The sequence below is a fragment of the Martes martes genome (assembly GCF_963455335.1).
Source record: "Martes martes genome assembly, chromosome: 13".
Lineage (NCBI taxonomy): Eukaryota > Metazoa > Chordata > Mammalia > Carnivora > Mustelidae > Martes > Martes martes.
In genome coordinates, this window is record NC_137901.1 from 48,486,569 (window position 1) to 48,506,071 (window position 19,503).

At 51.3% G+C, this 19,503-nt stretch overlaps 1 protein-coding gene across 1 annotated transcript in view; it reads right to left on the bottom strand.

Annotated features, from left to right (window-relative positions):
* GATA6 (GATA binding protein 6) overlaps window positions 1–8,111 on the bottom strand; it is a 31,367-nt gene extending 23,256 nt beyond the window's left edge. Inside the window, exons 1-3 of the mRNA XM_080820933.1 lie at window positions 8,039–8,111; window positions 5,495–6,657; window positions 773–939 (exon numbers count right to left, since the gene is read on the bottom strand). Coding sequence (XP_080677059.1) covers window positions 773–939; window positions 5,495–6,620 — 1,293 coding nt within the window. The 5' untranslated portion in view covers window positions 6,621–6,657; window positions 8,039–8,111. The remainder of the gene's footprint in view (window positions 1–772; window positions 940–5,494; window positions 6,658–8,038) is intronic.
* Between the last annotated feature and the right edge of the window lie 11,392 nt (window positions 8,112–19,503).

Here is a 19,503-nt window from a genome sequence, read left to right on the forward strand (position 1 = left end):
TAAGACTGCATTTTTTCCCCCTCAAGTTCTATGTAGTGTTCTGAACAGCCAGACTTCAAAAGTAACAAAAGTTAGCGGAAATTTTCATCAAACTCAAAGGCAATCCAAAAGAAGGATGGAATCTGGGGGCTAAAATCTCACTTTACAGGAGAAGAGGTAGATGGGACCCAAGTAAGAACGGCATCAAAGGAACCCTGAATGAGGCTGTGGGGAGAAGGCGAGTGTGGGTTTGTAACTGTCATATTCGGGGGGCGGGGAAATAAATGAGCACGGTTTTTCAAGAATAAAATCCAAACCAGAGCTAACAGTACACAGTGGGAAAAGATCTCCCCGCTTCATCTGACCAGGATTGGTATACTCAGTTTTCCTCCCTGGAGGTTACTGTCATTACTGTATGTCCTTCCAGAATCTTTCTAGTGCATTTATAAGTACATCTAGAGATAAATCAATACAGACTTGTCTGTTATTTTTAAAATGGTAGCTCCCTACACTTTCCTCCTCCCACGTTTATTGACATCATGCCCTGGGTGTAAATGCGAGGGAAAGGCTATCTTTCGTTCCCCAGACGCTGGTTTCAGGGCAACCTGCACTCGGCTGTTCGGGGGTGTGAAGGGGACATCTGCGTCCCCGCGCTCGGGCAGACCCCGGCGCCCCCGGCCCACGCCGCACCTGTTCCCGCGGGGACGCCCCCGGGGCAAGCCGGCAGCGCCCGGGCCACAGCAGAAGCGCCGCTCAGGACCCGGCCGAAGGCGAAGGCGGCGCTCGCACTCACCACGCGCTTCTGCGGCTTGATGAGGGGCCGGCTGAGGCCGTTCATCTTGCTGTAGAGGCCGCAGGCGTTGCACAAATAGTGGCCGGTGCCGTCCCGCCGCCACAGCGGCGTCTGGATGGAGCCGCAGTTCACGCATTCACGGCTCTCGGGCAGGTCCTCCAGCAGGTCTGCGGCGAGAGCGGGGACAAGAGGCCCGGTGAGGCCGCGCCGCTCCCGCCCCTCCCCGGAAGACCCCCGGCACCCCTGGCCCCAGGGCTAGCAACGTCCTGCCCGCCTCCCCGCCCGCGCCCTTCCCCACGGATCTTCCCGCTCAGCAGCCAAGCCAGGAGCCGGCCGTGGTCGCTATCGAGCGTTTGTCCAATACTTGGGACAAACTGGCGCAGCCCTGGGCGCGCCCAGTGAAACCCCAGGAAAGAGCAGGAGCTGGTGCTGGAGACCGAGCTCCAGTCATCTGCCTTCAGTCTCCAAGGACCTCGGAGGTGAGAGAAGCTGCGGCCAAGTCGGTTTGGGTCCCTGACCCCTCCTTTCCGGCTGTTCCCAAGCGTCTCAAAACTGAAATCCATCATAATTAGTGTGCCACTTGCCAAACCGAGCCGACCATACAGTATCAACACTGATCACTGACCCCTGCACGGATCCCACAAATATCCTGGGACACAGTCGGACAACCTTATTACTTTTATCCCAAGTAATTTTTAAAGTATTTACTGTCTGTCACCCTTCCTTTTCTCCAATTTAAAAAAAAAAAAAAAGACACGTAAAATCAGAAAATACTGTTCTTGGGCACTTTCTCAGTTGACTATAAGTGACTCAGGTCTCCCCAGGGGAAAAAAGCACCAACATTAACAAGCACAGAGATAAGTGTTACGTTTTCTTTTCACGCCACAATACTTAAGTAAAACTTAACTAAAACTTTACTAATATATTTTGAGTTCCACATAGGTCTAACTGCTTCTATCTGCAAATTTTCTACAAATGGCTGGTTATTTTATTGATTCAGAACATCACTAAATAAAATTTTCATACATAAAACGCTCAATGAAACTTTCATATTTTCATACACTAAACTTGCAATATACCTAAATTTTGTCACTTTGTTACTATTTGGTTCATTTTTGGTGTTTACAACTAACTTAAACCTGTTAGTAAGAGGGAAAAAAAACAAGAGTAAATGGTTGTAACATTTATTACTTCCGCTTAAATTTGTTGACTAAATGAATAAATACTATCTAAAATGAGATAGGTATTTATTAAGTACTTTAAAAAGACACTTCATAAAAGTAAAAATACCCTTCTGTTTAGGGTTATTTATAGAGGATTTAAATACCTAAATTTGGCTTTTCTTCTTGAAGCGTTTCAGAATTAATTTTTAAAGTAAATAAACATTACATTTCAAAGCTTTATTTGAAAATGTGTCCTAGCAAACCTTTTCTTCTCATCCCTGAGCAGTTTACAGCTGGTTTCTACTATCAAACTAGTTGTAAAGATATTTAAATGTGTCCTTGGCATGAATACTCTTTTAATTCCATTAATCTATTTACCCCAGAAAACAAGTCTCCCGTCTCGAGAAGAATTAAGTTTAAAAGGAACTAGCATCCTACATAACTGGAGTTCAAAGTTGTCGCGGGGATACTGCAACTTACAACACATCACAAAGATTTATTCTTCTCCCCCCTAAAAGCCACTATTGACTACGGTAATCAGTAAAATGCTCAGGACTTCAAGGACACTGAAGTTAAACAAGGTATTTGTCTTAGTTGTTGACTTTAAAATGTTACCTATCAGAGACCCTCTCGATAGAGGAGTGGGGGCATTCCCTGGAGAACCCTGCCCTACGCCTGGCCTCCTTTCCCCCAGGCTGGAACAATAAAGACTCCAAGAAGACTGTGAGCTCTCCAGGTAAATCTCTTTAGTCATCTAAGAACCCAAAGACAAAACTTTTAAGTCCACTTTGGTAAGTAAAATTTAGGAAGTTTGCTTATGTCTAATTAAATCTCATCTAGAGCTCCCATTTTCTCCCTACCACTACCCCTTACCCAGTGGCTACAATCTACAACGGACTAACATAACAAAAACCCCTAACAATTAGAAAATCTTAATTAGTAGTGCTGAGGTTTTTGTTCACCGGTTTCCCCCTATACATCATCTCCCAACAGGACTGATTTGCCCCCCCCCCCGAGAAAATAAAAGGCTCTGGGGAGCAGAGCGCACCAGCAAATGCCATCCCGGGACCCAAAGAATGGAACACACTTCAGCGGGGGTTTAGGAGGCCGCTGAGCTCAGGGACTGAATCACTGTGAAGACTCACCCCAGGAATCCCCCCACCCACCCAACTACCACGAAAATCCAGCCGGTTCCCGAAAGCCTCCACACTGTGTAGGTTGAAAATGCTCAGTGCTGAGGTCTTAGCCCCGCTGTTTGCCCTGATCAATTAAAGAGTACCTTCAAAAATGGGTGTTATCAAAGTGGAAAAAGGAGGAATCTAGCTAGGAAGCGGGAGAAGAATAGCTGGAGATCAAGGTTTCTCTAGCTCTTAGAACACCGGTGAGGGCAACAAAAAATTAGGTCTTTCGCCCCCCGTCCCCCACCCCTAGACCGGCTGATTCTCAGTAGCTTTCTGCCTTCTTTCAAGACTCCATGCAAAAGCTGGGTGTTCCCAAGCCCCTCTCCAGAATTTTTGATTCTTGCTGTTTTAACATACTCTGGATCTGCAGAGTATTTTTCTGATTTTGCAATGTCCTATCTGGAAGTTCAGTGAAAAACTGTTGGTATAAGAAACTGGGTTTTAAATGAAATCTATTAACTCGCCTGCAATTGCAGCGTACTGCTTCTGAAATGATAAAATGATTTTCTATATACAAAACAAGTTGCTTTAAACATCAGAAGACTCTCATTAGGTCTTCTAGGACTCCTTCTCTTTCTCCCGCCTGTGAAATGCCGTAGTAGGGGGAGAGGGATAGGGAGACCACACTAGGGTGTGTCCCCGCCCGAGAAACAGGTGCTGCTGCAGAAATCTGGCTCCAAGTGGAGGTGCCCCCTACCCAATTCACACGCCCTTTTGGAGTACCAGCTGGATTCCTGACTGCCAAAAGCCTCACCCTAACCACCCCCCCCCGCCCCCGTTCTTTGAAGATCTTCATCTCCCAGTCTCTCAGCTCCAGCCGGGGAACCAGCCGTGGGTCCCTATGCTGCCCAACGGGTGACAATGCTCTGCTCTCGAGTCTCTACTCCAACAGGGCCCTCCACACCCACTCTCCATGACAGTAAAGACAGTCTCCGGGGCCAATTTTGCAGAGGAAAAGAGGAGGGAATTCTGAGACCAGAATCTTGAGAGAGAGAAAAAGAGAAGAACCTGCCACCAAAAAGCCTGTTGCCCCCCTCCCAGTGTTACTAGGAGGAGGATTCAAGTCAGATCCTTCGCTTTCAGGCCCCTGGCATTTTCCAGTAGGTCTTCTGAATACAAGGCTAACAATTCATCACTTCACTCTACTCGTTAGGGCCCCTGAAAGATTTGTTGTCCCAAAAAGGTAACACTGAGGCTCCCAGGTAAAGCCCAGACCTGGAGTGTGAAAACACCAGGTAGGATAATTCAGGCTGACATGTCTCCTGCCTCTTTGCCACCTCTCTCTCTCTCTCTCTCACCTCCCCTCAAACAAACAAACAACTAGCCCCCGCTGCCCCCCAACAGGGTTTTGTCTTGGGAGTCTGTCATGTTATCAAACAGGTTAAATACAAAGACAGACACCCATGAAAGCACCTAGAAGAACCCAGAATACTGCATCCCTGAGTGCCTTCTCAGGCCAGACACCACAGTTCATAATCTCTGCTTGAGCAAAAAAAAAAAAAAAAAAAAACAAAACACTTCACAGTGGGGTGTTTCCAGGTGTTTTGACTATTGTGTTTTCCCAGTTCACCCCGCATTGCCCCCAAACACTGGAAGGAAAGTATGGGTGGCATGGAAAACCTAAAAAATTGGCGGGCTGAACCCTGGACTTAGAAGGGATGTGGGACCTCCAGGATCCCTGATTCCCAGGCTGGCAGGGGCCAGCAACAGAACCAACTCCAGACACGTCAAGCAAAAGGGCCCCTCCACCAGCTTTCCGTGGGGATAGTCACAAGGCTGACCAGTCCAGGTATCCTCTTCCCTCCCCCTCTCACCGAGGACCAAGCCAACTAGTTCCTTAGCATCTTTCCCACGGTGGAGTTCTTAAATACCCTCCATGAGAAAAACACAATTCCTCACCTCTAAAGAGTTGAACTGGAAGAGACTATTATTTGAAGGTAATGTGAAGCAACTGCCCAACACCTTCCCAAACTTAGCCGCCCCCCCCCCCCCCCCCCGCCAAGAATCTCATTCTTCCACTAAGGCAAACTAGAGACGGCGACAAGTTCCTTCCCAGGCCTTTTTCCTCCAATTTGCCCACCCCATTCACTTTTCAAGCCCCTCGAGCTTTTCCAAGGCAGTGAGACCTACACGCGCCCTAAACCTCCCTCGTGGAAAAGAACCGAAACAATCCACAAACAGAAGCACCTCACCGACACTGCCAGACTCTGGGGAGGGCCCGCCAAAGTTCTGCAAATCCTCCCTGGGACTGGGCCGACCTCTAGGCACCAAAAACAGAAAAGCCCTTCGAACAAAGCCCCAAGTCAAATAGGTGTTCCACACCCCCGTCCACTCCAGAGCCTCAGGCCCCCACTCCCACGCGGCAGATACCCCCTTACCTGCGCTGGGGCCCCGCGGCACCGGGAGCGGGGCTCCCGCGCGGCTCTGCAGGCTGTGCAGCACTGGGGTCTCGAAGGGTCCTGCGGGCCATGCGGGGGTCAGCGGTGCACCCACGTAGGGCGAGTAGGGGTTTGGGTGGTGGTGGTGGTGATGGTGGTACGTCCCGTTCAGCGGCCGCGCAGCCGACAGCGAGCTGTACTGGTGCTCGCGGCCGCCCATGGCCGCCAAGCTGCCGCCGCCGCCGCCACTCACGCCGCCGGCTCCCCCGCCACCAGCTGCGGCGTAGCCCCCGGGGTCCCTAGCCGCGCCGTTAGCCATAGGAGGGCTGGGCGAGTACGGGAAGCGCGCAGAGACGTGCGCCGCGGCGGAGCCGGCGCTCCCGGGCCCCGCCGCCCCGCCGCCCGCCGGGCCGCCTCCACTGCCGTACGGAGGGCTGTCGGCCGAGGCTTGAGGCCAGCCGGGGTGCGCGCCTGCGCCGCCCGCGTGGTTGCCGGGCCCGCTGCCCGCCCCCTGCAGGTACGGCAGGCCCGGCAGCATGGAGCCCACGCGGGTGGTGGGCACGTAGACCGGGGAGCTGGCCGCGGCGGCGGCTGCGGCGGCGGCGGCTGCCGAGTGCACGAAGCCGCCGGGCGCGCCGTCGTAAGCGCCCGGCCCCTGGCTGGAAAGGGCAGCGAGGGTCTGGTACATCTCTTCGGGCTGCTCCGGTGCGAAGGGACTCAGCTTGGCGCCGCGGCTGGACCACAGCAGCTTGCTGGCGGTGGCGGCCTGGTCGAGGTCAGTGAAGAGCAGTAGGTCCTCCCAGCTCGACAGAGCGCTCCCGGGGCCAGCGACCCCGGGCGCCGAAGGTCCGTGGGGAGCCCCGAAGGGATGCGAGGCGTACGGGCTGAGCAGCAGCGAGCGGGCCGGGGGTCCCGCCGCCGCCTCCGTGTCGAGCTGCGGCGTCCTGCAATTGCTGGCGCCGCCGGGGCCACGCTCCCCACCCCGGGAGCAGCAGGAGGAAGAGGAGGAGATGGGGGAAGGCGGCGTGGAAGGCTCCCGCACTGGAAAGACTCCGGAGTCGCTGGCGTCCGCGGCCGCGGCCCCGAAGCGCTTCGGCAGGCACCAGCCGCCGTCAGTCAAGGCCATCCACGGTCCGGCGCCTCTCGAAGCTAACTTCTAGCTCCTGAGGCGGGATGAGGAGAGGCAAGAACAGGGGGGAAATTTTTAAAAGTTACCAAAACCGTAGGCCGCACAAAACCTCATTCCCACTGCCTTTTCTAGCTATGGGAATCCTCAAACATCCCGTTGCTGCCCCGGGCGCGGGAGATGGAGAGAGAAAGGGATCGGAGCCTGGACAGCCGCCGCAGGGTCCTCCCAGGACCGCGATATCCGCCTTCCCTCGTCTGCACCGCCCGGGTCCCCTCGCCTTCCCGCCCAACCCCCTCCGCAGCATCCTCCATCTGCGCGCGCCAGATCCCAGGAGGGACGGTGAGACTAGCCGCCGTTTTCCTTCCGCCCCCAAAGTGGCTCCCTCTCGGCCGCTGACACACAAAAGAATTTTTTAAGTAGTTGTGCTTGTCGGCGCTGCCTTCTCCCGCCTGGAATGCCTCAGTGTGAGGTCTGCCCGTGCAAAAATCATTAGCCTAAAAAAGGCAACCTGTCCCCGAAAACGAAACCGCCTCCTTCTCTCACACCGGCTTTCCCAAAGCTTCCCTGACTGAGCTTGACGGGACAAAACGCGAGCTCCAGAGAGAAGTACGATCCAGCCCAGGGAAGGTGGGGCGCCGGGGCGGAGACGAGTCTCTGACCTTCCGGGCCCAGGCACTGCTGGGTGCCCGCGGGGGGCCGCAGTCTCACGCCCAACCCTCCTCCCCGTGGCGCCGCACACCTTACACAAGGCTGGCGTCTGCAGTCACCAGCGCGTGCGCTCACGCCGGCTGGGCCACCCCCGCCCACCCCGTGGTCATCCCCAGCCGCCGAAAAGGCCAGACCGTTCCGGAATCGGACGTAGCGGGGTGGAGCGCAGCGCGGAGAAAAGGAGGAGGGGGAAATGCAAGGGGAGGGGGGGAACGTGAGACCGCCCCGCGGCCGAAGCTACCCCAAAGAGGAGAGCAGGAAGACAAGACGGGGAGACTCAGAGGGAATGGGGTAGGGAGATGAAATGCAGCCGGGCCTCCTCCGAGCTGCTTTTCCAAATCGCTTCGCCTCCTCCGAGATAACCATACTAAAATTAATGCCCACACATAGACCCGGGCTAGATAGCAAGGAAGAAAGCTCTCTGCCCGCCTGACTGCCGGCTCCCGCCCCTTTGCGCCAGATAACTCGGAGATAAGGCTGCGCGCAGATAAACGCTTCAGAGAGAGGAAGAGACAGCAGAAGTTGGTTCACGGTGTCCCGGGAACCTGGGAGTCGCTACAGCCAGCCGCGACAGGAGAAAGGAGACACCTCACAGCCAACCGCGGCCCGCAGAGAGTCGGATAGCCCGGGGCGGAGGGGCCCGCGACGGGTGCGGGGGGAGAGGGAAGGAAAGAGGGGAGCCCGAGCAAGCGAGAAAGCAGCCGAACCTCGAGTGCGCGCTGCGCATGGAGAACGGCCGCGGCGGAGACTGCTCTCGGGCGTGGAGAGGTTGTGGGCGCCGGCAGGCGAGCGCGAGTCCGGGGTCTGCGCGGCGCTGCTGGTGAATAAAAAGGAGAGAGGAGGCGCCTCTTACTGCTCTGCCGGAAAACTGCAGCCTGCGCTCCTGATTGGATTCACCGAGCCCTAAACAAACAGCGCTCGCCGAAGGGTGCCAGGCTGTGGGTCGGAACTGCGCTGTGCGAGCAGCTGGGCGCTGGAGGTGAAGAGGAGGAGTAGGAGGAGGAGGGAGCGAGGGGAGGAGAGAAAAGAGGGTGGGGAGGGGATCGCGGGCGGCGGGGGGAGGGGAGCGCGCCACCCCAACAGACAATGAGCGCCGCGCAGCCTGCGGGTGTGGGCCGAGCTGCGAGTACCTTCCCGGGAGGGGGCCAGTCCAACAAGGGGGCGCCGAGTCCTGGGACGCCCGGGGAGGGGCGGAGGTGGCGGAGCGCTTGACCTGGCTGGCGACCCACACCCACCCGGCGAAGCACTTTCCTCCGCCCCCAGTTACACATGCACTCACGGGGGCGGGGGGTGGGGTGGCACGAGAGAAGTTGGCTGTGTACAGCCCAGCGCAGCCATCGCGGCGGGAGAGACACTCCAGCTTTCGGGTCAATGTGCCCCCAGAATGAGGGGGAAAGTGCTTTGCTCCTCGGGCCTTCCGCGCTCCTCCGTCCATGTTAAAAGAGCTGTATGCTCTGCCTTTGTATGTGAACTACCTTAAACTTTCCCCGACCTCTAATCGAGCCCCTGGGTCGTGGTGACCGTCGGGGATCGAGGTTCCAAAGATACGGGAAAGAAGGAACTCCAGTGCCCAGCTCCCTATCTCTGCCCTGCTTTTTAGAAACAGACTAAATTCCTAGGAGATTTCGGGACGTTCACGTCGACACTCATCAGCTAACCTTCGGGAACTTTTAATTCGGAGTAGTGGTATACGTAAAGGCTAGTCCCCAAAGGTGCGCGTAATGAAAAGGGCTTCCACCCCAGTCGCGTCCCGAGGTGCTTTCCAAGTTTTAGTGTCCCGTTTGCTCTGAGCTTATCCTGGAGAAAACTTCAGGTAAGTCTCCGGATAAGTCGTTGGAAAGGAGGGAGGGGGTTCACCTTCCATGGACCCAGCGGGAAATACCGCTTCCCCGCCCCCACCCTCACCCTCACATACACACCCCTTCTTCGCTCCCTCCAAATGGTTATCACAACTGTGTACAAACTGATACGGTGCTGAGCCGGCAAGGGGACTGGAAATGAACGTCGCGGGGTTATCAGCGCGGATCTGTCAGCAGCGAGGCGCGCGGCTGCGGGTTCGTCCGCGGCAGGAGCAGTGATATATGTCTCCGCTCCCTTTCGCTCACAAAAAGATTTCTTCCGACAGACGCGACCCCAGAAGGCCGCGGAGAGAGAATTTTAACTAGGGCAGCAGGAGTTGGTTTGTGAGGTTGGATTTCACATTTTCTCCCAGGTAATTCGATGTTAAATGATTTTCCAAAGGTCAGTCTCCCTGGAAGCATTTTGGGTTCGTTGGGGTTTTTTTGTTTTTGTTTTTGTTTCTGTGTTGTTTTGGATTTTGCGTTTTTCCTGTTGGGGAGGGGAGAGGAGCCTAAGCAGAGTTGAACCGGCGTAGGTAGGTAGGGGCATTGTAAAATAATGATTCTGAGAGATTGTGAGACCTCGTCGTTAAAAAGGATGTTTTCTCTCAACATAATTGTGAACTGTGAGCTTTGTCTATCCTAGGGGGAGAAGGGGACGGGGCCTGGCAGTGAGGGGAAGAGAGCGAAATCGAGGAAGTTGGCGAGAATTCTTTTTTTCCATTCTTCGTTGTAAATTGCTGCTGAACACTTTTGAATTTTAATCTGCTGTTACGGCGGTCCATAAACCGTTCTCACCCACTCGAATCACTTTTATTACGGTTCCTCTTTGCTTCCCCCAATCACTGTGGTGGCTCCCAGTTTCAGTGTGGCCACAATTCTGGAAGAGTGAAGGTGGAAAACTCTGGAACAGAGATTGGCACCAGAGCAGGATTCAGGACTTTAAAATTTAACCTGAGTTCGATCGAGTGGAACTAGCAGAAGAGATGACCCGGTGTCCACCTCCCACTTAACTCCAACCAAGGCTTCCAAAGCCTTCTCTTTTGGCTTTCACCTGAGTTCTGTATCAGCAGATACAGAAACGTTGTGGACGTTTGACTTTCCTTTGAGTCCAACTGTTTTTCAAATGTTTTTTGGTTTTATTCTTGAAAGCAGTTGGTTTTTTCTTAATTATCTCAGTGAGGTGATTTCCAATAGAGAGGAGTTTTTTAAAAATTCACTTTAGATTTTAAGCGGTGAACGGCCTCCAAGCCTGAGCCCCGAGGAGACCTAGCCCCGAAATTGGTTCCTGTTGTATTTCTTTATATTAGCAAGTATGAAGGTGTCTGTGTGAATTTCCTTGGACAACAGCTAAAGCCCTAGGGACCTGCTTTTCCCGCAGCTTCGCAGCGGTTGTGAGAGGGTGCTCTGGCCTTGGGACCGCTGGGACAGAGGTGAGCAGCGGGGCAAACGCTGACTATAGCCTGTCGCTTCTAAGGGCTCGAGAAGGGACCTGGCATTTTTTTTTTTTTTTTTTTTACCTTCCCGATTCCCAATCTCTCTAACACTGCCTAAAGCAAGGGTGGGAGGTTGTAATTTGCTCCTTTGCACGGTAACAGTTTATTAGATTGGTTTTCCAACTAAAGGAGGGAACAGATAGTAAAATATTTTTCTTTTTAGTTAACTTAAAATCAAAACTGTTTAAACCCGCAGAGTTTCTTCAGGCGGAAAGGCAAGTAAAGCCTGACCCATCCAGTTTACCATTTTCCCAAAGCACTGGATTTGGCCCCTGGGGAAACTTCCACTCCCGGGGTGGGGAGGAGCGGCACATTTTCAAAGCCACCCCCTAGGGGTTCCCAGGTCCCGCGCTCTGAGTTTCCTCTGAGTACCCGAGTTGGTCCGGGAAGGAGGGCATCATAGGGAACACGGAGGGAAGAAGTGTACCCTAAACTAGGGAAGAACCCAAAAACTGGAGAAGTCCCCCCATAGTTCACCAGTAAATAGACAGGCTCTTAACAGTTCTATTTTCTTCATGGTTCTTTTTTCTTTTTCCTTTCCTTTCTTTTCCTTTCCTTTTTTTTTTCTCCTTTTTCTTTTGCCTATCTCCTTTGGGGGTGGAGGGATTGCTAATCTTAAACGAAATTCTTTCTCTCCCGACCATTTAGACTCAAGGAGTGGTCCCTCCGGAGTGTGCCTTCCGTCCTCGAGCCCCCCTCCTCGTCCTCGGAGAGTTGCTGGCTCTGGGGCTCGACCTGTCCCCAGGGCTGATTTATTTGGGGCGCGCCGCCACACTGCTATTCGCGATTCGAATCCAGCCAGAATAGAGCAGCCAATTGGGCAGGGGGCGGAGGCCTTGTTGCCAAATGCGAAGGGATGTTTGGGGACCCAGTCACGCTCTGCTTCCAGAGGAACTGTGACACCCGGGCGGGGGTCCGCATAACGACACGCCTTGACCCCTGCAAACTTAAGCTCATTACGCTGTCAGTTCCCCAAAGCTCCCGGCTGCCCCAGCGACACTTGAGAATTTGTGACTTAAAACTTAGTTTTAAACTTGAGTTTTTACAAAGCCACATCTCTAGGGCCTTCTCGCCTATACTGGATTTCTTACCGTCCCTGGGACGCTTCTGCCGAAGGACAGGGGTCACCCCGGTGAACCCCAACCGCAGCCATCCTCCGGGCCCAACAGTCGGGTCCGGCGGCCTGTTCTCGGACTCAGCCGCTGTCAGTCCAGTGCAGGCGCGTGCATAGTCCTGACGGTGTTTGGGGTGGGGGAGGGCGGGTGGTTTTGTATTGTTTTGTTTTAATTCTCGAAAGCCCAAAAATATACGTTAGAAATGTCAGATGGTGGCGGGGGGGGGTGCGAAAACTGCGCAGCCTAGAAAACTGGGTCGCCCCCCCCCCCGCGCCCCCGGCTCCCCGCCCCCTTTTCCCGCCGCCAGTCACTTCGGGTAAGGAACTCGCCCGGCCAGCGGCGAGCCCGGGCGATCGGCATCGCGTCCCGGCGCGCGGCGGCTGCAGGCCCGGCCCGGCCGCCCCGGCCCCGCAGTCCCGGGCCGCCCCCCGCCAGCGGCCGCCAGCACGGCGCGGAGGTGGGCTCGCGGCGGCGGCGCGCGAGAGGTCACCGCGGTGGCATTCCTCCCCGCGCGCTGTTTACGTGACTTAATGTATTTCATACGCCGCGGGTAAGTTAGGGCCGCGATAAGGGGGCGGCCGGAGGAGGGTCGCTGTAAAAGCCCCACGCTGGGCGCCTCCTAGCCCTCCCCTCATCCATTAACCTTTTTACTTTCTTCTTCCCTCTCTCTTTTAAAGCCTGTTATCTAGGCCACCCATGACCGACGAAAGATCTTCCCTCCCGGCTTCTCCCAAGGCCGCTTTAAACCAAATAAATTTAGCTATTAAGGGCCAAGATGTCTGACAAAAGATCGAAAGGTGTCTATCCGTGATCGCTTAAAACAGCGAAGGAGAAGCTTGTGGCTCTCTGATCCCGATAAAGACATTCCACACGGCGCCGGCCTCCCTCCCCGCGGCCTGGTTGCGTCCTGACGCCCTGAGATCTCCGCTTCGCTGGCCAGATCTCCACGGGCCCGGCGAGACTGCGTCCGTCGCCCTGGGAATGCGGAGGTCCCCAGGCGGCCGGGCTTGGGGGTGCCAGGCCCCACGGTCCCGGGAGCGGTGGAAATTCTGGCCTGACCGGGCTGGGCGCTGAAAACAGACCCTCTGCACCTGGCAGAAAAACTAAACCGAGCTCATTAGGACCTGAATTACTATCCTTTTTGATTATTTTCTGATGCTGAATACTACTGTAGGCAATCCACCCCTGCCTTCCCACCCTCACTCCCTGCGGGTTTGCCGAGGGTCCGAGTTACTCCACATGACTGGGCGTTGGGAGCAGAACTCGCTTTGAACCCCGGTCAGAACCGGTGGGTGGAACTGCGTAGCTAAATTAGACTGAGGCTAATGGGGAGGGTGTGGACTCCCAGAGAAAGAGCGTGCAGGTGGGAGGCAGAGGTCCGGCCATTCAGTTATACCCAGGTTGGGTTTGGTTATGAAGTGTGGTATTTATTATCATTATTAATTACTACTGGCATCACTACACAAAGCCAAGGGCTGCCAGCTTGGCTGAGGCCCTGCCCCTGCGGGGATCCCTTCCCTTTCACTAAAGGTGAAGCAGGGAATATCCACTTTCCTGATCCAGGACTGGGAAGTGGTCTTGGGGAGCCAGGGGCTATGTTTTGGGAGTTTCTGCACCGAGTCATTTCTTTTCCTCTTTGGTAGCATTCCCCCATACCCTAAACACACAGGGAAGCCCTTCCTACCTCTTTGCAGTATGTGTGGGTAAGAACCTCAGGGTGGTATATTAGAGAGGGCACTGACTTCCCTGCCCAGGAGATTCTCCCATATCTTCTGCCATCCCATTGTGCTCTATGGTGAAGCTGGAGGCAGGAGTCTGAATTCCAAAGGCAAACCAACTTCTTCAGTTTCTGTCACCTCGTTCTGGGCCCAGGAAGTGAAATCTGCCTCTCTTTTCTCCTTGCCCCGCTCCAAATAAGGTGAACGCCAAAACCATCCGTTTTATCTAATCCTTCCACCACCACCCCCACCCCCACCCCAGCCTCCTGGGATAGGAAAACTCAGCATCAGAAGGAAAAGGACCATTTCTACTCCCCAAAAGGGGAATGAGATACAGAAATTTCCAATACACTAGACAGACAGGCCCCAGGCTTTCCTTGGAGTTTGCTGGTATCACTAGATGTGCAGACAATGCCAATTCCAGGGTCAGAGTCCAGATGCCACTGCCCCAGAGCTGTCTCAGCTCAGAGACCTGTTTTTTTCTTTTCTTGGGGGGAGGGGGGGCGGTGTCGGTTAGGTGTTGCTAAGGAGGAGCGGAAAAGGAGATGATAAGCTTTTGGACGTTTGCTAAGTAGGTAATGCTCCTCAAGTCAATTAAAGGGGGGAGTGCTCCCCAAATAAAAAATAACTGCATTTTCCCCCAGAACTATGACCTCCGCACTCAGTTATGTTACAAATATGCAGAGAATCAGGACCAAGAGTTGTGTACCCATATGCAGCCCTCCAGTTTCCTGCACTTGCCCCATAGCACTGCATGTACACTGCACAAAGAAGAACTAGAAGGGTTAGCAACTAGTTTTGAAGTGTTTACAGTCTAGAAGTTTGGCACTTCTGTAGAGCCTCAAAGATAGAGGAAGATGCTTGATCCTTTTTCTGAAAAAGTACCCAACCTCATACTGTCCTGTAGGCTTCACAGTGAGTTTGTAAAGAAGGGAGTTACTCCGACTCACAGAGTGAGGCAGTTGAGATAGGTTTCAAACCTGACTCCACCACATTCTGTATGACCGGGACAAATTGCCTAACTTTTCTGTGCCTCAGTTTTCCCATCTGTAACATGGGGATGATAAAAGTACCTGCCTTACAGGATTGTTAGGGGATTAAAAGATTACTGGTATCTATACTGTATTAGACTCCTGTACTACACCAGATTTCAATTTGTTGTGTGTCCCAACTGTTCCCTGGAGCTAGTTAATTTCCAGGGAAGAACTACTTTAAGCACCTTTTCAACTTTAAGTCCTGCCATTCATTAAAGGTCTCGGGCATTCTCTGTGGGCCAGCAGTGAGGATTTTATTTATTGCATTATAGTAGAAAGGGGTGGGGTGAGACAAACATAGATCCTTTACTCGGCTTTTGGTTCCTTTGAAGAAGAAACATTCCTTGTCGTTCGCCTTTGCAAATCCCAGCAGCAGACTCTAACATCCTCTTTCCTGGAAATTAATTAGCTCCGGGGAACAGTTGGGTCACACAAGAAATTGAAATCTGCTGTAGTACACGCGAGTCTATTACAATATAGATAGTAATCTTGACAAAGATAGTAATCTTGAGGCTCATCCCCTGAGAAAAGTATCCCAGTCCTCAGCAGCACCCCTCCCTGAGAACAACTTTTTGGCAACAGGAGTGAGTTAACAGATGGGACCATGAAGGAGAGCAACCTGTGGGCTGGCATTAGATAAAAGGGAGGGTGGGGGCTAATTAAATGGACCTGGTCATTTGATTATACTGCTATACTCCTCTCATGCTTTGTACCTTTCAGTTTGGTATTGCTCTACATGCAGGAAACTTTAACTTCAGTCCCATTTTGTTAAGAAATAGAAAAGTAAAGATCACTTAGAAGTTATGGAACACATTATTGATAGAGGAAAATCTACGTCGTTCTAGCTATTTTTCAACTGATTTTCTTTCTGGGTTGTTGGTTTCGGGGGTTTGATTTGTTTGGTTTTTGTTTTTTCCATGTAGCACCCCATCTTCTAAAACAGGATCTCAGCTTCAGTAATGAAAACATGAAGAAATCCGTGGGACAAAACAAAGAATACCGTTCTCTAGATAAAATGACAGGGGAAGAGATTTGTTTTTCAGAAGGCACAGTCTGGAGGGAACATAAAAGTCTTCTGCCTGCCTGCAGGTTTTCAGCGGGGCTTGTGCCCAGAGCCTGTTTTTCTCTTGTCTCTGACAGTCCTGATCTTCTCTACGTTTGATTTACTGAGTGCTGTCATTTCTCTGCTCTTTACTTTCACAATCACACATTCAAACCTGATAAAGTTCAAGACCCTGAATACTTGCAGCTTTCCCAGATTTACAGTCCCCCTGCCCCCCAACCCAGCCGGCAGCCCTGAGCCTGATTGAATCCTCATGGACACATGCCTTCAGGGATCAGCAGAGAGCCAGCGGGTCCGAGAGGGCTGGGTCCATGGGGACAAGAGCCCCCAAGGCAGCACTGTTAGCCAAAGCAACCCTTCCTTGGTCCCTCCCTTCCCCTAGAAAATGATTGGCAACATCCTCTCATTTTAGTTTCAACTTCCGGTTTGTAACCTGCCCATGGGCAGGTACAGGAACTATAACTTTCAAAACTAAGATTTAAAATTGGTGAAAGTTGAGTACAAAATCATGGTCGGCTTGCATTCGTGCCTGATTTTCTGGATCTCCTAAACAGCTTTTGTGATCAAGGGGAAGCCACTTAACCTCGTAGTGCCTCAGTTGCTCCATCCATAAAATGGTAGAAATATTACTTTCTACAAACATTAATCACAAACTAATGACTCAGGCCCTGCTCCCTGCATGTAGCTCTGTCCAGGCCCCAGGAAAAAGACTGCCAGCACTGTCTGATCTGGCTCTTTGGATTCTGTCAGGTTAAATACAAACCTACAAGTTAATCTAAATACTATACCAATGGGCTAAACAAAAGGAATGATTCATCTCCAAAGACTGAACAGTTAACTCAGCTTCAAGTTTGCAAACCACTGAAATGTCTTCAGGTGGAAGATGCTATCTAAATAACCTATTATTTGTCTATAAATACATAATAAACTTAAATCACGGGACATTGATGAAAAGCAACCACTGATGATGAATATTCTTACTTATAATATGGTTCCTATATGGGGACTTCGCATTTACTAAATTGGTTTTAAGTGATTTAATACTTTCACTTTTCTTGAACTCTCAGAATTTTCTCAGTAAGGTAAACATTTTAGGCAGTCGTGGTTGGAGGAGGTCTTTAAGAAAAATCACTGTTCCCAAAAAAAAAAAAAAAAAAAATCACTGTTCCAAATCCATGAACTAAAGAAGGTGTGATTTTCCCCCCTTTTAAAAATTCATTGTCTAAAAAAAAGCTAAACTGTTGTATTATCTAAAGGGAAAACTGGGCTTACCTGTTAGGGAAGCAAGCAGAATTGTTCCCTACCTTCTTCAGAAGGCTCTTTTATTTTTTTATTTTTTTTTATTTTTTGTTACCCTAACCCATCCAGTCAGGAGGCACCCATTAGACTATATTACAATGTTGCTTTTTCTGGACCATAATAATACTCACCTCTACAGAGGTGAATAAAAATAGCAGCTTGGCTTAATGGATATCAAATAACTTTCTCTGGCTACTCCTAAACCAGATTACTGGTCTGTTTATAATACCACAAATTAAAAGCATGCAATTATCCAACAAAAACAGTGTGAATATTACACCATTTTTTTAAAGACTGCCTACCACATCATAGCCAGTGCCCAGTAGACTCCAGCCAAAAGCCACGGTGAGGATCCACAAACGAAGCTGTCAACCTTTGCATTTCAAAGGCATTTTTGTAAAGAGCTCCCCATGCTCTGGGCCAAAGTGAAAAGGCAAAGTAGCAGAGAGCCTACAGAGTGGTTGAGCAGGTGGGCCAGAGGCAGGACATATCCCCGCTTTAGTGTTGTGGCTGGGCTAAGCACCCAGGTGGATATTGAGAGCATAGGTCTCTGGGTTCAGATCCCAGCTCTTCAGCTTGCTCTCTGAGGTTGTGTTCTTAAGGGAGTTTTTAAGATCTCTACTGCTCATTTTTCTCTAAAGGGTGGTACTAACAGTAGCCACCCCAAAGAAATGTGAGTTGACTCAGTCGATTTTTATGAAGTGCTTAGAAGAGTGCCCGGCTCAACACGCAGATTTGAGTTGTTTAATAAGTAAAAATGCACATTCTAGTTCAGGCCACCTCTTAGGGGGAAGGGAGAGGTACCAAGGGCTCAAAAAGTCAGGAAGGTGATCAAAGGCATAAAAAAACTAAAGATGGGGGAAAAGCCATTTCCTACTGGAGATTATTTAAGATCATAAACTCACCCTTTCTGTATATAGTACCTTCCAGTATGCTGTCTTCACAGTGGCAGATGAGCCAACAATTCTGTGAATGGAGTCCTAGGATTCTTTTTTTTTTTTTTTTTTTTTTTGAGATTTAGGTATGTATGTATTTGAGAGAGCATGCCAGGGAACAGGAGGAGCAACGGGGTAGAGGGAGAGAGACAAGCCAACTCTGCACTGAGTGTGGAGCCCCACGTGGGGCTCAATCCCACAACACTGAGATCATGACCGGAGCCAAAATCAGCCGCCGGACCCTCAGCCAACTAAGCCACCCAGGTGCCCCTGGAGTCCTAAACTTTTGCCCACCATAGCATGTTTACATCAGAGGCAAAACTGAAGGTTGCAGAAGCAATGAAACTCTTTCAGGGTGCAAATATTTTAATGTCTAACAAGTAAAAAGATTCTTCTTGGGGTGCCTGGGTGGCTCAGTGGGTTAAAGCCTCTGCCTTCAGCTCAGGTCATGGTCCCAGGATCCTGGGATCGAGCCCCGCATAGGGCTCTCTGCTTGGCAGGGAGCCTGCTTCCTCCTCTCTCTCTGCCTGCCTCTCTGCCTGCCTCTCTGCCTGCCTCTCTGCCTACTCGTGATCTTTGTCTGTGAAATAAATGAATAAAATGTTAAAAAAAAAAAAAGATTCTTCTTTCTGGCAAGTCAATAACCTTTCTCACTTGGGGAAGCACTGTGTAATAGCTAAAACTTGGCCTCTGGTTTCTGCACCTGTTTTATCCTCATGAACTCCCCAGGCTGTGTCCGCAGCCTCAACTGGCATGATTCTAATAATTGTAAAGCTTATCCCCAAACTAGCAAAGACCATCACAATGTGTCCGTACCACACACCAGCCCTCTTCTTCCTCCGCCGCCCACCAGTCGCACTCCCATGATTACTGCTGCCTCCTTTATGGCCAGGCAGTATCGTAATCATCTGGACACAGTAGCGAGTCACAGGTGGCTCATCTTTACTACATCCCTGTGCTCCTCTAGTCTGTGAGAGCGGAAGGGTACAGATCACGTCTCTTTCATTTTTGTCTCCCCATTAACACACACAAAGTCTAGCACAAAGCACTCGCTAAATACTCACTGAATAAATTTGAGTATGCTCATACTGAAAATTTCAGGTGCAAGGCTCCAAACTCAAAGCATAAAATCCAGCAATACCAATACCACATCATCCCACACTAAAAACAGTGATCTCTTTATGTGACTTCCTAGAATTCCATTTTTTCCTTCTACTCCTGAATAGAATCCTCAACCAGAATGTTTGAACATCAGCTTTTGCAGGTGATTTTTATATTGAGTAGAGCTGATTATCAAATGATATCTATATGAGTCATTTTCTGATCCAATAATCCTAATACACACAAATCATGACTAGCTGTGGAAATTGGCTACTCTTTAAAGAAGCTGAGGCTTTGCGTCAGTTTTTGTGGACTGGATACTCCACAGTATTCTATTACCAACCAACTTCAGAATACTTTCCACACGCCCCCCCCCCCCCCCGCCGCCAATTCAGCCACTTAAGAATATTGTCTGTAGGGGTGCCTGGTGGCTCAGTCATTAAGTGTCTGCCTTTGGCTCAGGTCACAATCCCAGTCTCCTGGGATTGAGCCCCACATGGGCTCCCTGCTCTGCCAAAAGCCTGCTTCTCCCCCTCCCACTCCCCCTGCCTGATCTCCTCTCTAGATGTCTCT